The sequence below is a fragment of the Onychomys torridus genome, chromosome 21 (assembly GCF_903995425.1).
Source record: "Onychomys torridus chromosome 21, mOncTor1.1, whole genome shotgun sequence".
In the NCBI taxonomy this organism is placed as follows: Eukaryota; Metazoa; Chordata; class Mammalia; order Rodentia; family Cricetidae; genus Onychomys; species Onychomys torridus.
In genome coordinates this window covers 6,585,879-6,601,722 of record NC_050463.1, presented here as the reverse complement: position 1 = coordinate 6,601,722, position 15,844 = coordinate 6,585,879, and the positions used below count along the sequence as shown (strand labels likewise).

Below are 15,844 nucleotides of genomic sequence, written 5' to 3'. Positions count from 1 at the left end.
GAGACTGATTTAAAAAGCCATTTCGTGTGTGTGTGTGTGTGTGTGTGTGTGTGTTTTCATTCCTGCATGCATGCCATAGTATGCATGAGAAGGAAAGAGAACTTATGAAGCTGATTTGATCGCAGGTACCATTATCCTTTGAGCCATCCCGAGAGATTGATATCTATCTATCTATCTATCTATCTATCTATCTATCTATCTATCTATCTATCTATCTATTTTTAAGTCTCACCATGTTGCCTTGGTGGGCCTGGAACTTGCTATGTAGACCAGGGTGGACTTGAACTGACAGAGATCCACTACCTCTGCCTCATGAGTGCTGAACTTAAAGGTATGCACCATCATATCAGGCTTTGGCTTTTTTAAGTGTAAAATATACATAAGATAAAATTGACTGTTATAAAGTGTGCAATTCAGCTGGGAATAGTGATTCACACTTATAATCCTACCATCCAAGAGGCTGGTTGCTGTGTGAGGCCAGTCCAGGATATGGAAGAAGACCATGTCTCAAAAAAGTCAAAACCAACCGATCAAATACCCCCCACCCCACATTTCAGGCATTTATGATAACCATCTTGCTATGCAGCCACTACTTCAAGTACTGGCTTGTGGCGGCCAGAGAAGTAGCTCAGCAGTTAAGGGCTCATATTGATCTTGTCAAGGAGCAGAGTTTCAGCTCATTTCAGCCTGTAACTTCAGCCCAAGAGAGTTGCACAAACTCACACACATAATTAAAAAATAAATCGCTGAAAACAAATCCTAGCTTTTTATTATCCCAGAGGGGCTCTGTCTGCACCATCACCCTTCCTTCCTGCTTGTAGTCCCTGACAGGTAAGCACCATTCTGCTTTCGGTCCTTATGGATTTACCTGCTCTGGATATTCCTAATAAATTCATTTACTAGAAAAATCCATCAACCTACATATGTGACTTTTGTTTTTTTAAATAATATCGATTTACTCTTTGAACATTTTGTAATTTATACAATGTATTTCGATCACACTCACCCACCACCACTTCCCTCTGACTTACTCCCCCACCTTGTCTCTCCCACCTGTATGCGCCCCTCTAAAATGATTTCTTCTAATAAGTACAAGAAGCTAAAGACAGGAAAACGACTTGTGGTTGAAAAAACTCATCACTGTATACATGGATTATAAAGAAATAATTTGATGAGATCAAAACTTAAGATAGAAGGCTTTACTTGCTATTATTTCCAAAATACATGTCTCAAAAACAAGGAAGGGTTTATAAGGATTTAGTTTAGCATGAAGTGGATAAAGCTAACTTTATATAATATAAAGCATTTGAAATGTGAAATGTAATAAATATGATTAATATCACCATATACTATCACACAACTACTAAGAGAAAAAAATTCTGTAGTTTCCAAGAATTGACATATGTCAAGTGATTGGAATAAAATGGGAATGAAAAGTGCAGACTGAACTGGGTGTGTGTGTAGTGTCTGATAGTCCACTCCTTTTTAATTCCGTTAAAATGATCTTTCTACTCTCAGCCCTTCCCCTGCATATCCAGCTGTGCCGGCTAGGGAGGAGAAGCTGTGGGAGCCAGAGAGGAGGACCCCCACTCTGGGGTTCTGGGGACAGCAGGGAAGCAGCCAGCCCATAATGAGACCCTTCTTTCCCTTAATGACTCTTGGGGCTTCAGGGATGCCTTAGGCTAGTTCTGCCCCAATTAATTGGTAGGGAGTACTTCCCACAGAGGAATTAGCCTGGATTCTTCCATCTCAGGCTCCTGTTTAGTGCTGAGGCCCACCCCAGAGGGAGGCGTACAGTCATCAGGGGACAGAGTGCTGGGAGGGAGCCGGAGCCAGAGACTGATTGGATCATAGCAGGTCATGGACTTGGGCTCGAAGGCCTGTGCAGTCACACGTTGACAGCCACTTTGATACCCCCTTGCATATCTGCAAAGAATTCCACTCTCCTTAACCTATTGGGAGGAAAGAATTATCGGTGAGAATAGGAATGAAGTATTTATCTAGTATGCAAGATGTCAGGAATGGCCAAACCCAGTCATTTGCTAATAGCACTACAATGTTAGCAACTAACACCCTCCCACATAAACACTACTACCATAACTGTTAATAAAACCATCAACATATCAAAATGCTGACAGAATCAGTAATATTTTTGAGCCAAGTCACAAGATGGCTGAGGCAGAAGGAAAAACCAGGAACCCTACTACAGTTTGCATGGTGACATTCTGCACAGCGTGGCTATTTTGTCATCATTTTCATGTAGTGTCGAATACTGAATGTGCTATTAGGGGATGGTTTTGGTAAACACATGAGGTTTGGTATGTCAAGGGTTCAGCATTTAAGATACTGTATTGAGGGGCCTGGAGTGGAGGCACAGCTATTAAAAACATGCACTGCCCTTGCAGAGGACTGGAGTTTGGTTCCCAGCACCTAACTCTGGCAATTCTCTATCCTGTAACTGTAGCCCAGAGGATCTGATCCCCTTCTGGCCTCTGTAGGCACTGCACTCACCACATATACCTCTCTTGCCCTCTACACTTCATTTGAAAATAAATGAATCTTGGAAAAATATTGCATAGAAATATTTGTCTTAAATGTCAAGTGATTTCTTCTTTAGTCACTAGATTTTTGTTTCTTTGAGGGGAGATTCATGTCACAGGCAATGATAATTTCAAAGAACATGAATTTGGTATTGTTACCTCACTTAGTATGATTCACCACATTGGGTAGCTATCACTCTGTCTAGTTACAGAAGAAGTTTATCACCATAAGAAAATTCCACCCCAGGCCTGGAGATATGGCTCAGAGGTTAAGAGCACCGACTGCTCTTCCAAAGGTCCTGAGTTCAATTCCCAGCAACCACATGGTGGCTCATAACCATCTGTAATGAGATATGGCGTCCTCTTCTGTGTACATAATAAATAAATAAATAAATCTTAAAAAAAAGAATAAACTGTGCTAATAAATCAAAGTAACAGTGAAGTGTCCCACAGAATTTAACTAGAGCCATCTGTGTGAACCTGAGTTTGGAACTACCCATCAGAACCTAGGGGCTTACAAGTGGGGCAGCACTGGCTACTATTCCTCCCCACACTCTTCTCCTGGACTCTGTCAGTTTCTAAGAGCTCAGTTGTAGGTGGTGGGGTCCTGTGAGCGCCTCCTCTCTCTGTAGCTGGCTGGTAGGAGGGCCCAATTTGTATGGGCTCAGGACCAGTAAGCAAAGCTACTGAGTTCCTAATTGTCACAGCTGTGACATCCTCAGTCTTCCTGTCTCAGCCTCCCTAGTATTGCCGCTTTTGTGTGACCCTTTTCCTGAAGAGATGTAAAATGAGTGTCTACTCATCCCAGACAGGGAGCTGACAGCTGACCAGAGTAATACCACCACCAAAGTCTGACTTGATGAACCAATGTGTTTACTGGATATGGGTGAGCATGGATGACGACTCATGTAAACTGGCTCCCTACATGCCTTGCAGGCAGCTTGAAAGGTCAGGGAGTCTTCTTTCCTCAGCTGTCCTCACTGCTTCTATAAAGGAGGAACCCTGTAAATCTACCAAGTTTCAGTGACTTCCCAAGCCTTTTGAATTGTTTATTTCTTTATTGTTACTGAGCCTCCTCTCAGCACCTTCTTAGTCTTAAAGACCCTTTCACTAGGATAGACTCTCTTAACTAAGAGGAAATTTTGTGTGTGCATATGGAAGCCCAAGATGGATGTTGGAAATCATCCTCAATAAAACCCAGAGTTCATCAATATGACGAGTTTCCATAGTTCAGTTGCTCTGGAGATCCTCTTGACTTTACTTTCTGAGGTTGGATTTATAGAAGGGATTCCATGCCCACCTGGCAATTACACTGGTTGGCAAGGGCTTTGATTATCCCAGCCACTGTTTCAGACTTTGAATTTTCTTCTCAGATTTGGATTATTGGTGTGTACATAATGCCTGGGAAATTGACTCTAGTCTAAACACAAAATTCAAACATGCTGCATACACACCTGATACACAGATACTTATGCGAAGGCCATTTTATATATGGTTTTTCTTTTGTTTAGAGGAAAGTTTATACTTGTGGCCGAGGCTGCCCCATGCTTGCCATCTTCCTGCTGCAGACTCCTAAAGACAGGCAGCATGGGTGTGGGACGCCCTGCTCAGCCTACAGTATTTTCAGTGCCCTTGAGTTTTCACCGTGGCTTATCACATGTGGTCAGGTGTGGAATCTCTGTCTGTGGTCTCCTGTAGGTCACGAAAGGTTTGGATCCTGGAGCATTTTGGATTTGAGCTGTAGCCTCATTCCATTCTGAGATTTTGAGTTGGGTTGTTGACTCTCCTGAGATCCTCTTGGCTCTGACAGTTTCTGAGACTTTCCTCATTGTCAGCTCCACAGCTTACACCTTAAGCACAGGACCACACACACTGAAATAAAATTACAGAACTGGGCACACACTGGCAGCTTCAGTGCAGTTTTGATTTGGTATCGGGACGTGCTATACAGGTAGAGCTGAGAACCACCTTGGTTAGCCTTGGTTAGCCAAGGTGTTCAAGGACCCAAGTCAGGGTTGCATGCACAAAGATTGAAACTGGGGAGACACTTTTGGCTGTGCCACCTGGGACAAGTTATCAAACCTCTCTGAGTCCCTGTCTCTATGTCTGCCCATAGGGTTGTGGGAATGAGATATGAAGAAGGAGAAATAGAAATGTCAGATCCCAGGCAAAGGGCAAAGCAGAAGGAATGGAGAGGAGGCGGAGATGGTTTAAAAGTGTGGCCTGGTCCTACCTACATCTAGGGAAGGTATCCATTTAACCTTAGACACACCTGAGTGTCACTTCCACGATTATTTAAATAAACCAATGACTGGGTGGGTCCCATTCAAGGGCTGTGTGTGGTTCAGTTGGTCTGAAGTTTAAACAGGAGTCAGAAGTTTTGTGAGCCACAAGTTAGCAGGCAATGTCTTGTAGACATGGCAGGACTGTTGAACTCATGGACAGCTAGCTACTCGGGTTACCCACATAAGATCTAGCCACTGAGAATGCTTGCATGGAGCCAGGAGGCACTCACAAGCCCCAATCCAAAGCTGAGGAGCTAGTGACAGCTGATGGCTGCTTGGGGAGGTAAAGTCAGTTTTCTTGAGGAGTGTGGTCCTTGGTAGGGTGACCATGCTCTAGGGGATGGCCACACGCACATCCATCCAAAAATAGCACTAGTGGGACTCAATGGGTCAAAAATAAAAGGATAGCAAGTCAGTAGAGGGGTGCGGTGGTGAAGGTCTGGGAAGAGTTGGAAGGATGGTATGATCAAAATACGTTGTATGCAAAGTATGAAATTCTCAAAGAATAAATAAAAATATGTTTAAAATGGTAATTTGAAGTTCTATCTATTTTTCTGCAAATTTGACAATTTTGTTCTTTATGGGTGAGTAAAATTCCACTGTGTACTTATACTGAAATGTTTTTATCTGTTCAGGGGTTGATGGATACCTTGACAGCTCTCACACAGTGGCTATGGTGAGTAGGGTAGCCACACGCATGATGTGTAGATCTCGGGATTAAAATCCTTTAGGTCTATTCTCCAGTATGGTCTAATTGGGTCACGTGGTGCTTCTGTTTTCAGTTTTTTGAGGAGCCTCTATACGAATGCGCACAGTAGCTGCACCATTTTTACACTCTCACAAACGGAGTGTAAAGGTTCCCTTACTCTCTGTCCTCACCAGAATTTCTTCCTGGTTTTATTGGTGACAGCAGCACTGACTCTGTCGGGAGAGATGGAATCCCAGTGAGGGTTTGATTTGGCATCAGAATTTTCAAAAGTTTTCCTGGTGTTTGAAGGGAGATGGAGAACCACCTTGTTTAGCAAGTGTGTTCAAGGATTAGGGCCAGGGCTGTGTGTACAAAGATTGGAGTTGGGGGCAGCTCTGGCTGTGCTGCTTTCTGAGTGCCTGTTCCTTTGTTCACAAACTGGGGTGGTAAAGTATACTTCGTAGGGCTATGTAAATGAGATATAGCTAAAAGAGTCTGTCTGATTCACAAGGTTGCCCCAAAGTAACAATAACATGCATCCATTAGCTTTTAATAATAATAATAATAATAATAATAATAATAATGTGTGTGTGCGTGTGTGCGTGAGTGCGTGTGTGTGTGTGTGTGTGTGTGTGTGTGTGTGTGTGTGTGCATGTGTGTGTCGGTGAGCTGGCCGCAGCACATGTGTGGAGGTCAGAGGACAGCTTCTGGTGTCAGATCTTTCTTTCACCTTTCTGTAAATTCCAAGGATGGAACTCAACTCACCAGCTCAACTCACTGCGAGCTGTAGGCCATCTTGCCAGGGTCCACCGCATTGACTTTTATTCCCCGACGCTGGGCTCTGTGCAGATCTCTATAAAGAGCCTCAGTTCTCAGAAGGACTAATTGGGCTGGAAGCAACCAGTCAGTGTCATTTGAGAGGAAAAATGCAGCTCCACATTGTCCCGTGTACTGTGCTGATAGCAAGGGATACTATTAATTACAACAGTAACAGCAATTATGAAAGGTTCCGGTTTGCACAGCGGTTCATGCTGCAGAGAGCGTTTCCACGCTCTTGCGTGCTTTGCTTTGCTCAGCTGTAATTTTCTCTCAGGTCAGGCTCAGAGAAGGAGAGGGGCTGGCCCAAAGGGACACAGCAGTGAAGTGGCCAAAGCCAGATAGGTGCACCGGAGGGAGAAGCTGGCCATCGAGTGGTGGCGGGTGGTCACCCGACGCTGGCGGCCTTCCCTCCTCCTGCCTCAGACCCACGCCGAGGATGTGGGCTCCCGCGCAGCGCTAACAACGTCGGGTACCCTGTGCATCCCAAGGGGACTTACTGGCCTCGGAGGACTCGGGAGGGGCAGGGGGCGGGCTCGGAGGCGCGGCTCGGCGCAGGGGCGGAGGCTGTGTGCGAGAGGCCGGTCACCCCGCCCGCCCCGAGTCCCCCAGCTCCTGTGCCGCTGCAGCAGGGGGACATCCCTGAGGGGGTACCGCCCCCCGCCCCGGCCCCTCGCCCCCCGCGCCCACGTGAGCGCAAGACCAGCCGGCATCCCTCACGTTGCACAGCGCGTCCCTGCTCCGCGCCGGTGCCTTCGTAGTCCGGTCCCCAACGCAGATTCAGTGCGGGTCCCTGGCGGGTCCTGGCGGACCCGGCCGGGAGCTTCCACGGGTTCTGGCTTCTGCATCTGGGCGCAGCGCGCAGGCGGAGGCGCGGGCAAGGCGGCCCCGCTGACCCAAGGCTGGTGAGTGGGACGTTTGCCCTTGCACGGGGCTGACTCTGGGTCTGAGGCAGGTGGGGGTCCCCTGTGCAGAGGTCCCCACTTCCTCGCTACCGTTCCTTAGCTCTTCCCCGTCCCTTTACAGGTGCTGAGCCTGCCTCTGCCCTGGGTCACCCTGCTGAGATTCCTGTCGTTAGGTCCCTGGGTCTCCTTCCCATCTCCCACACTTCTTATTCAGCAACCTCAGCTCTCACGTAGTCCTGTTTCCAACATTGAATCTGACACCTCTCCTATTTCTTGGGCTGGACTCCCTCTTCCCTACCAGAGGTTCATCACCTAGCCCCAGCCATGTCTGCTGTGATTAAGACTGACCACCATTCCAGGGGAACTGGGTATGGAGATGCTGTGTGCATGGTTGTATGTGTGTGATTGAGTTTTGGGTGGGATTGCTTTTCTAAAGAGATGTGTGTAGCTAAGTGCTTGAATGTTGAGAGTTTTGTGCTCTCAAGTGTGTGCTTGTGAACCTAAGAATTGTGTGGATGTCACTGTTCATGTAGTTTAATTTACATGGGGGATTTGTGCAAGAGACTTAAAGAGTGTGGCTTTGAGTTTCATGGTGTGCATGGCAGTGGCTGGTGCGTGTGTGTGTGTGTGTGTGTGTGTGTGTGTGTGTGTGTGTGTGTGTGTCTGCAGACTGTGTATGGCTGATGCTGACTGCATTTCTGAGGGTGTGTGAGTTATGTGTCTTCTGGTGTGCAAAAATGTAGATGTTTGTGTGAAATTGTGGAGGGATTGTGTGTCTGGTGTGCCAATATGGATTTGCATTTCTGAAGGTTGTGTGTGGCTGTTGGTCTGAAGAGTCTATGTGGGATTGTGTGTCCATGAAGGATTATGTAGGTGTCAACTGCACACAAGATGTGAGGCTGTATTTAAGTCGCAGAGGTTGGAGATCCTGGAAAGGCCATTTTCAGAATAGGTAGCTTAGGAGGCAGGGGAAGAGAGAAGGCCTAGAACCAGAAGAAACTGGAACAACTGGCTCCCTATATGTGACATGCCTGACAGCTCCTGGGGCTCTTCCCAGGTGGAGGGTACGTTCAAGTCAAGTATTAGAAAATGTTGTTTTAAAACATTTATTACATTTTAATAAGTATACAAAGAATTCATTTTCATTATAGCATTCCTCCAAATGATTAATGTTAATTTTAAAAGCTAGACACACAGACTCAAATGCTGTGTGATCTCATTCCTGTGCAAGCTACAGATCTTGACCTTGAAGAAACAGAGTAGTAAAGTGATTATGACAGGGGAGACAGGGAAGAGGAAGGTGATGAGACTCTTCAACAGTTTATTCTTTTATAAAGGATTACAAGACAGGAGTTGGAATGTTCCTGGCTAGTGGGGATGGAAGTGCTAAGGACCTTGATCTGGCATCATGGTTTGCCTTCGTGTTCTGAACAGTTTCACTGTGCTCTGTGAGTGGGAGCAATTATCACACGTCCACTGAGACGAAAGGGAAGAATTAACATAGTGACAAATCACAGCTGTATACGTTTGCAGTGATCTAGGCAGGCACGGCGAAGGTGTGGAAGACAGCCTTGCACTTGAGTTCAGCCCTGTACCTTTGGATTTCTGCTTATTTATTGAATTGTTTTAATTGTTAATTACTCCCTGCTGACCCCTCTCTCCCTCTAGTTCTGGGATGGGACTCAGGGCCTCACGTACACTTGATGAATGCTCTACTCCGGAGCCATGCCCTATTACTCCATCACTCATGTATGCTTTTACTAGCCTGCAGTCAGCCTTGAAAAAAGTCACATTTATTCAGTGTGTGTGTGCGCACACCCTCAAGCATGCACAAAGCAGTCAGAGGACAATCTGTGGGAGTTAGTTATCTCCTTTCACCCTGTGGGGCCAGGATTAAACTCAGGCCATCCAGCTTGGCAGCAATCCTCTTTACCCATCAAATCACCTTGTCCTCCCACCCCTACTTTAGCAAATAGTTTTTTTTTTTTAAAGGAATATAAAACTATTTATTGACCACTGTTCACCATTATTTACAAAGAAGTAAATATACAGTTGGATGACATTCTGATACTACAAAGTTACTTTTCTGGCTCATTGAACCAGAACCCAAATACTGCAAAGACTGATCCCACCAGTAAGGAATGAGTCAGGGTACAGAAAAAGCATGCAATTTATATTACCAAATTTTGTTCATTCATGTCAGTGGGTCTGAAATTGCCAACATCATCTCTAACCATGATCCCATTTCCATAGCAAACAGATATTTTACAAATCATAACCTTTTAGTAGATTTCAACTTTCTATAAAGGAATGGTTCACTAGAGGAACGTTTACATGCCCATTTAAGTCTTTTGTTTGGTTTTTAGAAACAGGGACTCTTTTGTGTAGCCCTGGCTGATCTAGCTAGACTAAAACAAGACGTCTGTCTGCTTTCGTGCTGAGATTAAAGGCATGCACCACCACACTCAGCTTAAGACTTGGTATTAAATCATACTACTACTTTGTCTAATTCCATTTTCTGAAGGGGGAGTTTGTAAGGACAAACTTTTGTAAATAAACTACTGTATTTATGTGATAATACATAAATTCTGATGTGGTTGCTTTAAAACTAATAAATTACAGAATCATTTACTTAATCTGAAAGGTTATGGTTTTTAGGAAAATGTTCACAATGATGGAATCTCACCAACACATGTTTTCATCTACGGTTTTTGAGCATTAAAAAACAAGACAAAATGAAAAACAGTTACACAAGCGTTTTATGCATACACACGCATACAAACAAAAAACTCAGAATGGTCCTTCTGTGTCCCAGTTAAAAATAAGTTCTGATTGAGTAATGACTGTAAAATCTCCCCAGCGTTTAAGAAAAGCTGTTCTTCAAAACCAAGGAAATACAGCATGGTATCAAATATTCTATTGTTAAAGAAGCAACTACAGAAAGCTTTTATTTGCTCAAAGGAATCAGTGCCTTTTGATGCAGAACAAAAACCAAAAATATCCCAACTATTGTCAATACTTCAAAACCAGCATATCAAACTTGATTTTCATTAGAACGCTATTTTTTCCACACTAGTAATTCCAAACCAAAGATCCAGATTTTATATATATATAAATGCAAACAATTATTGCGCCTCTTCTTCTGGACAAGAATGCCAAGTCAGCCTCTCCCATAGAAGGCGATGACAATCTGAGGACCCTCCACGTTCGCCTCCTTTGCCAGCACCAAGTCTGCCTCCTCTTCGTGAGAATCATCAATTCTCCACTGCCAGCCACGGCAGGATGATTCATGCAGGATCAAACCCCTGGGTTTCTCAGCAGTGTCTCTTCTCTTCTTCGACTTGCTATCATCAGATTCACTGTCAGATAAAGATTTCCTTTTTCTACCATCTTTTTCTTTACCAGCTTGTTGAGAATTAAGAAATGCTTCAATTAATTCTGGACAATCTAAATTTTCTTCTGGTTCCCAAGTATTATCAGTATCTGTGAACCCTTTCCACCTTCCCGTTCACTACACGCCAGTCCAGTACTTTCTTGACCACAAATCTTCAGGCTTTTTGACTCTTTCCATTCTGTTTCTTTCCCATTTTTTGCAGTGTAGTTTTATTGGAGGCCTTTTTTTTTTTTTTTTTTTTTTTAAAATCGAAGACTTGAAGAATTCACCGCTCAGATGCTCTGGGCCCCGTGGGTCCTGCAGAGTCTCTGGCTACGCGACTCAGCTCAGCCACATCCTGCAGATAGTTTGTTTTTTGTACTCTATTCCAGTAACTCACCTTTGCCACCAAAGCACCTGCAGAAATACACAGTGAATGGATGCAGCTGTGTGCCAATACCATGATTTAAAAATGCCAACAACACAGATATCAGGCCAGATTTGACTCACAATCACATCAACTCCCACACTATCTAGTTGTTTTTCAGTCTCAGAGAATTTGCTCCAGACATACCCTCCATCCTAGGTAGACTTCAAACCCCTTGTATTTAAAAGTCTTTTATATAAAATGGCATCATATTTGCACAGAACACATTCCTGTCTCCTTTCATATTTAACTCATCTCTATATTACATTTAATGCCTAGCACAGTGTGTAAAGGTGCTCGTCACCAAACTTGAAGTCCTGTGTTCAATCTCTGGGAGAATGGACTCCCAAAAGTTGTCCTCTGACCACACACACAGTAATAAATATAAGAATAACTCCACCTAGCACAACTTCAATACTGTGCATGTAGTTACTATGCTATATTGTTTAGGGACTAAGAGGAAAAGTCTGTTCATGCTCAGCACAGATGCAAATTGAACAACTTTTTTTTTATCAATTGATTGATCAATTTTTGGTGCTGAGAATTAAATTCAAGCCTTTGTACATGCTAAACTCACACTACCATTGATTTAAAAAAAAGATTTATTTTGAGGCTGGAGAGGTGACTCAACATTTAAGAGTGCTTGTTGCTCTCACAGAGAACCCAGATTCTGCTCCCAGCACCCACAGGGTAGCTCACAACTCCCTGTAGCTCTTGTTCCAGAGGATCCAAGGCCCCTTTCTGGACTCTATGGTCACTGCACACACAGTGCACATATATACATGGATTCTAACACTCATTCACATAAAACAGAAATCATTTTTATCTTTTTAATCATGTGTATTCACATGTCGCTATGTGCACTTGAGTTCAGGTGACTGCAGAGACAGAAGAAAGAGTTGGACTCTGGCTGTGAGCCACCCGACCAGGTCCTTTCAAAGAACAGCAGCATTGTTAAGCTCTGAACGTTTCTCCAACCTTACCATTGAGCTGTAAAAAGTATTCCTTCGTAGTTTCATATATGAGCACATGTATATTTAGATCATATCTAACTCTCTTTTTTCCCTCTTCAACTCTTCTTGATTGCTCCCATTCTCCTCCTAATTTCATGATGCTGCCTCCTCCTGTTTATCTTCCCCTTCCTCTACAGAATCCTCTGAGTCCATTTAGTGCTGCCCCAATGCCCATGAGTATAGGCACCGTCACTGGAGCAGGGGCAACCTATCACAGGCCACACCACTGAATCTATCAATAGCTCTTGAAACCCACCAACTGTCAATAGCTCTTGAAGCTAGATGTGAGCTGATGGACTGACTTTCTGATATGGGGTCTTTCTATTCAACCCAGGCTGGCCTTGAACCCCTGCTCCTGCCGTGTTGGCCTCTTAAGTGCCAAGATGATGGGAGTGCAGCTCTAGGCTTGACTCACTGAACACTTTATATCCAGTGTTGGTTTTATCTGAGGAGGTTGAATTGTGGATCTGCAGAGCCAGCTGCCTGGACTTTAGGAAAGAGACAAGTGTTCAGGCTCCTGACTGGTTTGGACTCAGTTGAATGCTCTTGAGATTCTTAGGTGATTTTGAGTTATCATTTGGTAACTAGGAACATGACGTCCCAGAGGAGAGGGAGAGACTGCTCATCTTCTGTGCAGCCTGCAGCTCTGTGTCTGTGAGAGTTCAGAGCAAGGTGAGAAGCAACACTGTGGCTTCAGAGGACCATTTCATTTGGAGCAAAATCCTGAATGGGGCTTTGCACTGAGAAGCAGTTGCAGGATACAGGGCATGGAAAGCCTACTCAAGCGGCCTGTCTTTTGGAAGCAGGTGGAGAACTGAGACAGATTCAGATGGCAGCCATCTTAGAAGAAGACAGCCACTTGGGTAGGGACATCAAAACAATGCTAGAACAGTTCAAGGCTGCACATGGTGGTGCATGCCTGCAATCCCAGCTACCTGGGAAGCTGAGGGGATCAGTACTGAGAACTGAATTTGGGGCCTTGAACATGGCAGGCAAGTACTCTACCACTGAGCTATATATAGTCTGGCCCTCTTTAAAAGAGAATTTTATTTTCAGTTTGAGTGCGTGCGTGCGTGCGTGCGTGCGTGTGTGTACATGTGAGTGCAGGTGCCAATGAGGCCAGAAGGGGGCATAGCAGTTCTGAGCTGCCTGATGTGGGTGCTGGGAATGGAACTCTGGTCCTCTACAGAAGCAATATGCACCCTCAATCAGTGAGCCATCTCCCACTCCTTGCCCTGTAGCACTCTTTTTAACTTTATATTTTGGGTCCTACAAAGTTGCTGGTGCTGGCCTTGAACTTGTAAACTGCCTTCCCCCACATCCTATAGAGTAGTTGATATTACAAGGCTGTCAAAGGCTGGGTCAAAAGCCTCAGTGTCTAAGCTGTTTTGTAACTTCCAAGTGTTTGGCTGCTAAACAGCATGGCAGGTTTTTTATTATGTGCATTTTATTTAATTCATGGAAAACACATCATCCTGTTTTGGTTATCTTTAAAAAAGTAAGTCAATAAGGATAAATAAATACAGACACGTGAAAAAGGGACACAAAGTCTGAGGTTTCATTCCAAAAGAGGGTCATGAACCTCAAGCTGGGACTGGAAGTGTCATCATTTCTTCCCCAGAGACCCCTCCCTTACAACACTGCTGTCCTTGTCACGCACATTAGTTGGGTGCCACTGTTTACCAGGCACTGGCTGATTTTGTCCTTGTGAAACGTCGACTACGGGCGTCTTCAGGCTGGACACTCAACTACTGTGGTTAGGGGGACTAGCCTAGAGATGCCCTTCCAAGAGCTCTTATGCAGTGGGTGTTCAGCAAAGGCCTGGCACTTTAGTTTGAGAGCTGCAGAAGCTCTCAGTTGCTTGGGATGATCTCAGTGAAGGAGGCTGGAGGCAGAAAACCTGAAAGGTGTGCAGCATTTTGTTTTCTACACTTTCTCTAACCAACCTCTCTGGTGTTTGGGTCAGAAGACCTTAACCTTTTGCTGCTGGGATAAAAACTGAATCTGATCCAGGGCAGGGTGTCAGTCATCCCTGTAAGGTAGTCCATGGGCATTGCCCCTCCCCTGACTTCTAAGCTGCATTGCCTGCCCATCCACCCTATCCTCTCCTTTCCCAGATTCCTCCCTCACCAGACCTGGTCTCCTCTGTCCACCGCAGAGACAGGATGAGCAGCCATGGCAACAGTCTGTTCCTGAGGGAGAGCCGCCACGGTGGCGTGGGCTGTCTGCAGGGACTTCAGGACAGTCTGCAGCAGAGAGCACTGCGCACGCGCCTACGTCTGCAGACCATGACCCGAGAGCACGTGAGGCGCTTTTTGCGCAGAAACGCTTTCATCTTGCTCACAGTCAGCGCTGTGATCATTGGTGAGCTCTGCTTCTGGGAGGCGGGACTTCTATTAACCACCCCCACCCCTCTGGTGCTCTCATCTCACAAGTCCCCTAGCCCATCAGGGGACTCAGGTAGAGAGCACACATACATACACAAGCAAACACAGCTGTATGAACACGATGTGATGTCACATGTGTGAGTATGGGCATACACAAGTACACTGAACAGACATGCACTTTATGAGTATATACAGAGAAGGATAAATATATCTTACATATGAATATATCTTACATATCTTAATTTAGAGGTGCAGTCACATAAACTGTGTTAATGTTCATAAAAATATGCAGCTATCCATCATACCCTTGGGAGATTGGTTCTGGCAAACACTACCCCATTTTAATTAAGGAATTTGATTGTCTATTGATTTGGGTATCCACAAGCATTTGTTATCTGTGCATATAAATAAAATGGGGTAGTGTTTGTATAGGGTCTGTGGCTACCTTGCTCTCTAGGTTGCTTGTAACACCCAAAGCAATGTAACTGCTAGGTAAATAGGTGTTACACTGTATTATCTAGGGAATATTGATGAGAGAAAAAAATCTCTACATGTTCAACACACACAACTTAAATAATTATGAGTAGGTTGTATAAAATAATGGGTTCCTCATGACATCTTCATATCTATATACAATGTACTTTGATCATATTCTTTTTCCTTCACCCCCTCTTACCTAGTCACCCTCTGCTGGTCCCTTTTCTCTCCACAAATAGCCCCCCTTCTGCTTTCAACAGATAATTTCCCCCTAAATATTTCCTGTGTACTTGATTAATTCGACAGTGTGGATACCAAGGATACCATGGCCAGCTGTGTTAGACTTTGTGAATACTTTCACACACTCATCTATATATTTACATCTACATGCTTAGAAGCCCAATTGCATATGTACTTCCATATTTGGAAGTGATAACATAGGGCTGGAGAGATGACTCAGTGGTTAAGAGCACTGGCTGTTCTTCCAGAGGTCCTGAGTTCAATTCCCACATAATGACTCACAACCATCTGTTATGAGGTCTGGTACCTTCTTCTGGCCTGCAGGAGAACACTGTATGCATAATCTTAAAAAAATAAAAAGAAAGTGGTAACACAGACACAAAAGTCACACTTATAGACAGAACCAAGCAATGCATGTGCATACCATTGTATATGAGTCTATGTGCATATGAATGTACACACACACCTATGCATACACAAATGCATGCAATGCACATATATATCCATGTGCACACAACCACATGCACATAATCATTTACACAAATGTTCATCATGCACACACACACATATATATCCATGCTCATACAAATGTACACATGCTTACACACTTACATGCACATACATGCCAATAAACACACCCATGCACATACAGACCCATGCACATGCAAATGCACATGTATACCTAGCACATAC

The 15,844-nt window shown here is 44.4% G+C and overlaps 1 protein-coding gene, 1 long non-coding RNA gene and 1 pseudogene across 2 annotated transcripts in view; 1 reads left to right on the top strand and 2 right to left on the bottom strand.

Annotated features, from left to right (window-relative positions):
• Nucleotides 1-6,540: 6,540 nt before the first annotated feature.
• Slc1a6 (solute carrier family 1 member 6) overlaps nt 6,541-15,844 on the top strand; it is a 37,924-nt gene continuing 28,620 nt past the window's right edge. Inside the window, 2 exon segments of the mRNA XM_036170642.1 lie at nt 6,541-7,234; nt 14,206-14,411. Coding sequence (XP_036026535.1) covers nt 14,213-14,411 — 199 coding nt within the window. The 5' untranslated portion in view covers nt 6,541-7,234; nt 14,206-14,212.
• LOC118571459 lies at nt 8,370-10,845 on the bottom strand (annotated as a pseudogene).
• LOC118571579 lies at nt 10,849-14,357 on the bottom strand. The gene is made up of 2 exons (XR_004943373.1): nt 14,183-14,357; nt 10,849-11,024 (listed from the first exon to the last, which is right to left on the bottom strand). It is a non-coding gene; the product is annotated as an uncharacterized LOC118571579 (long non-coding RNA).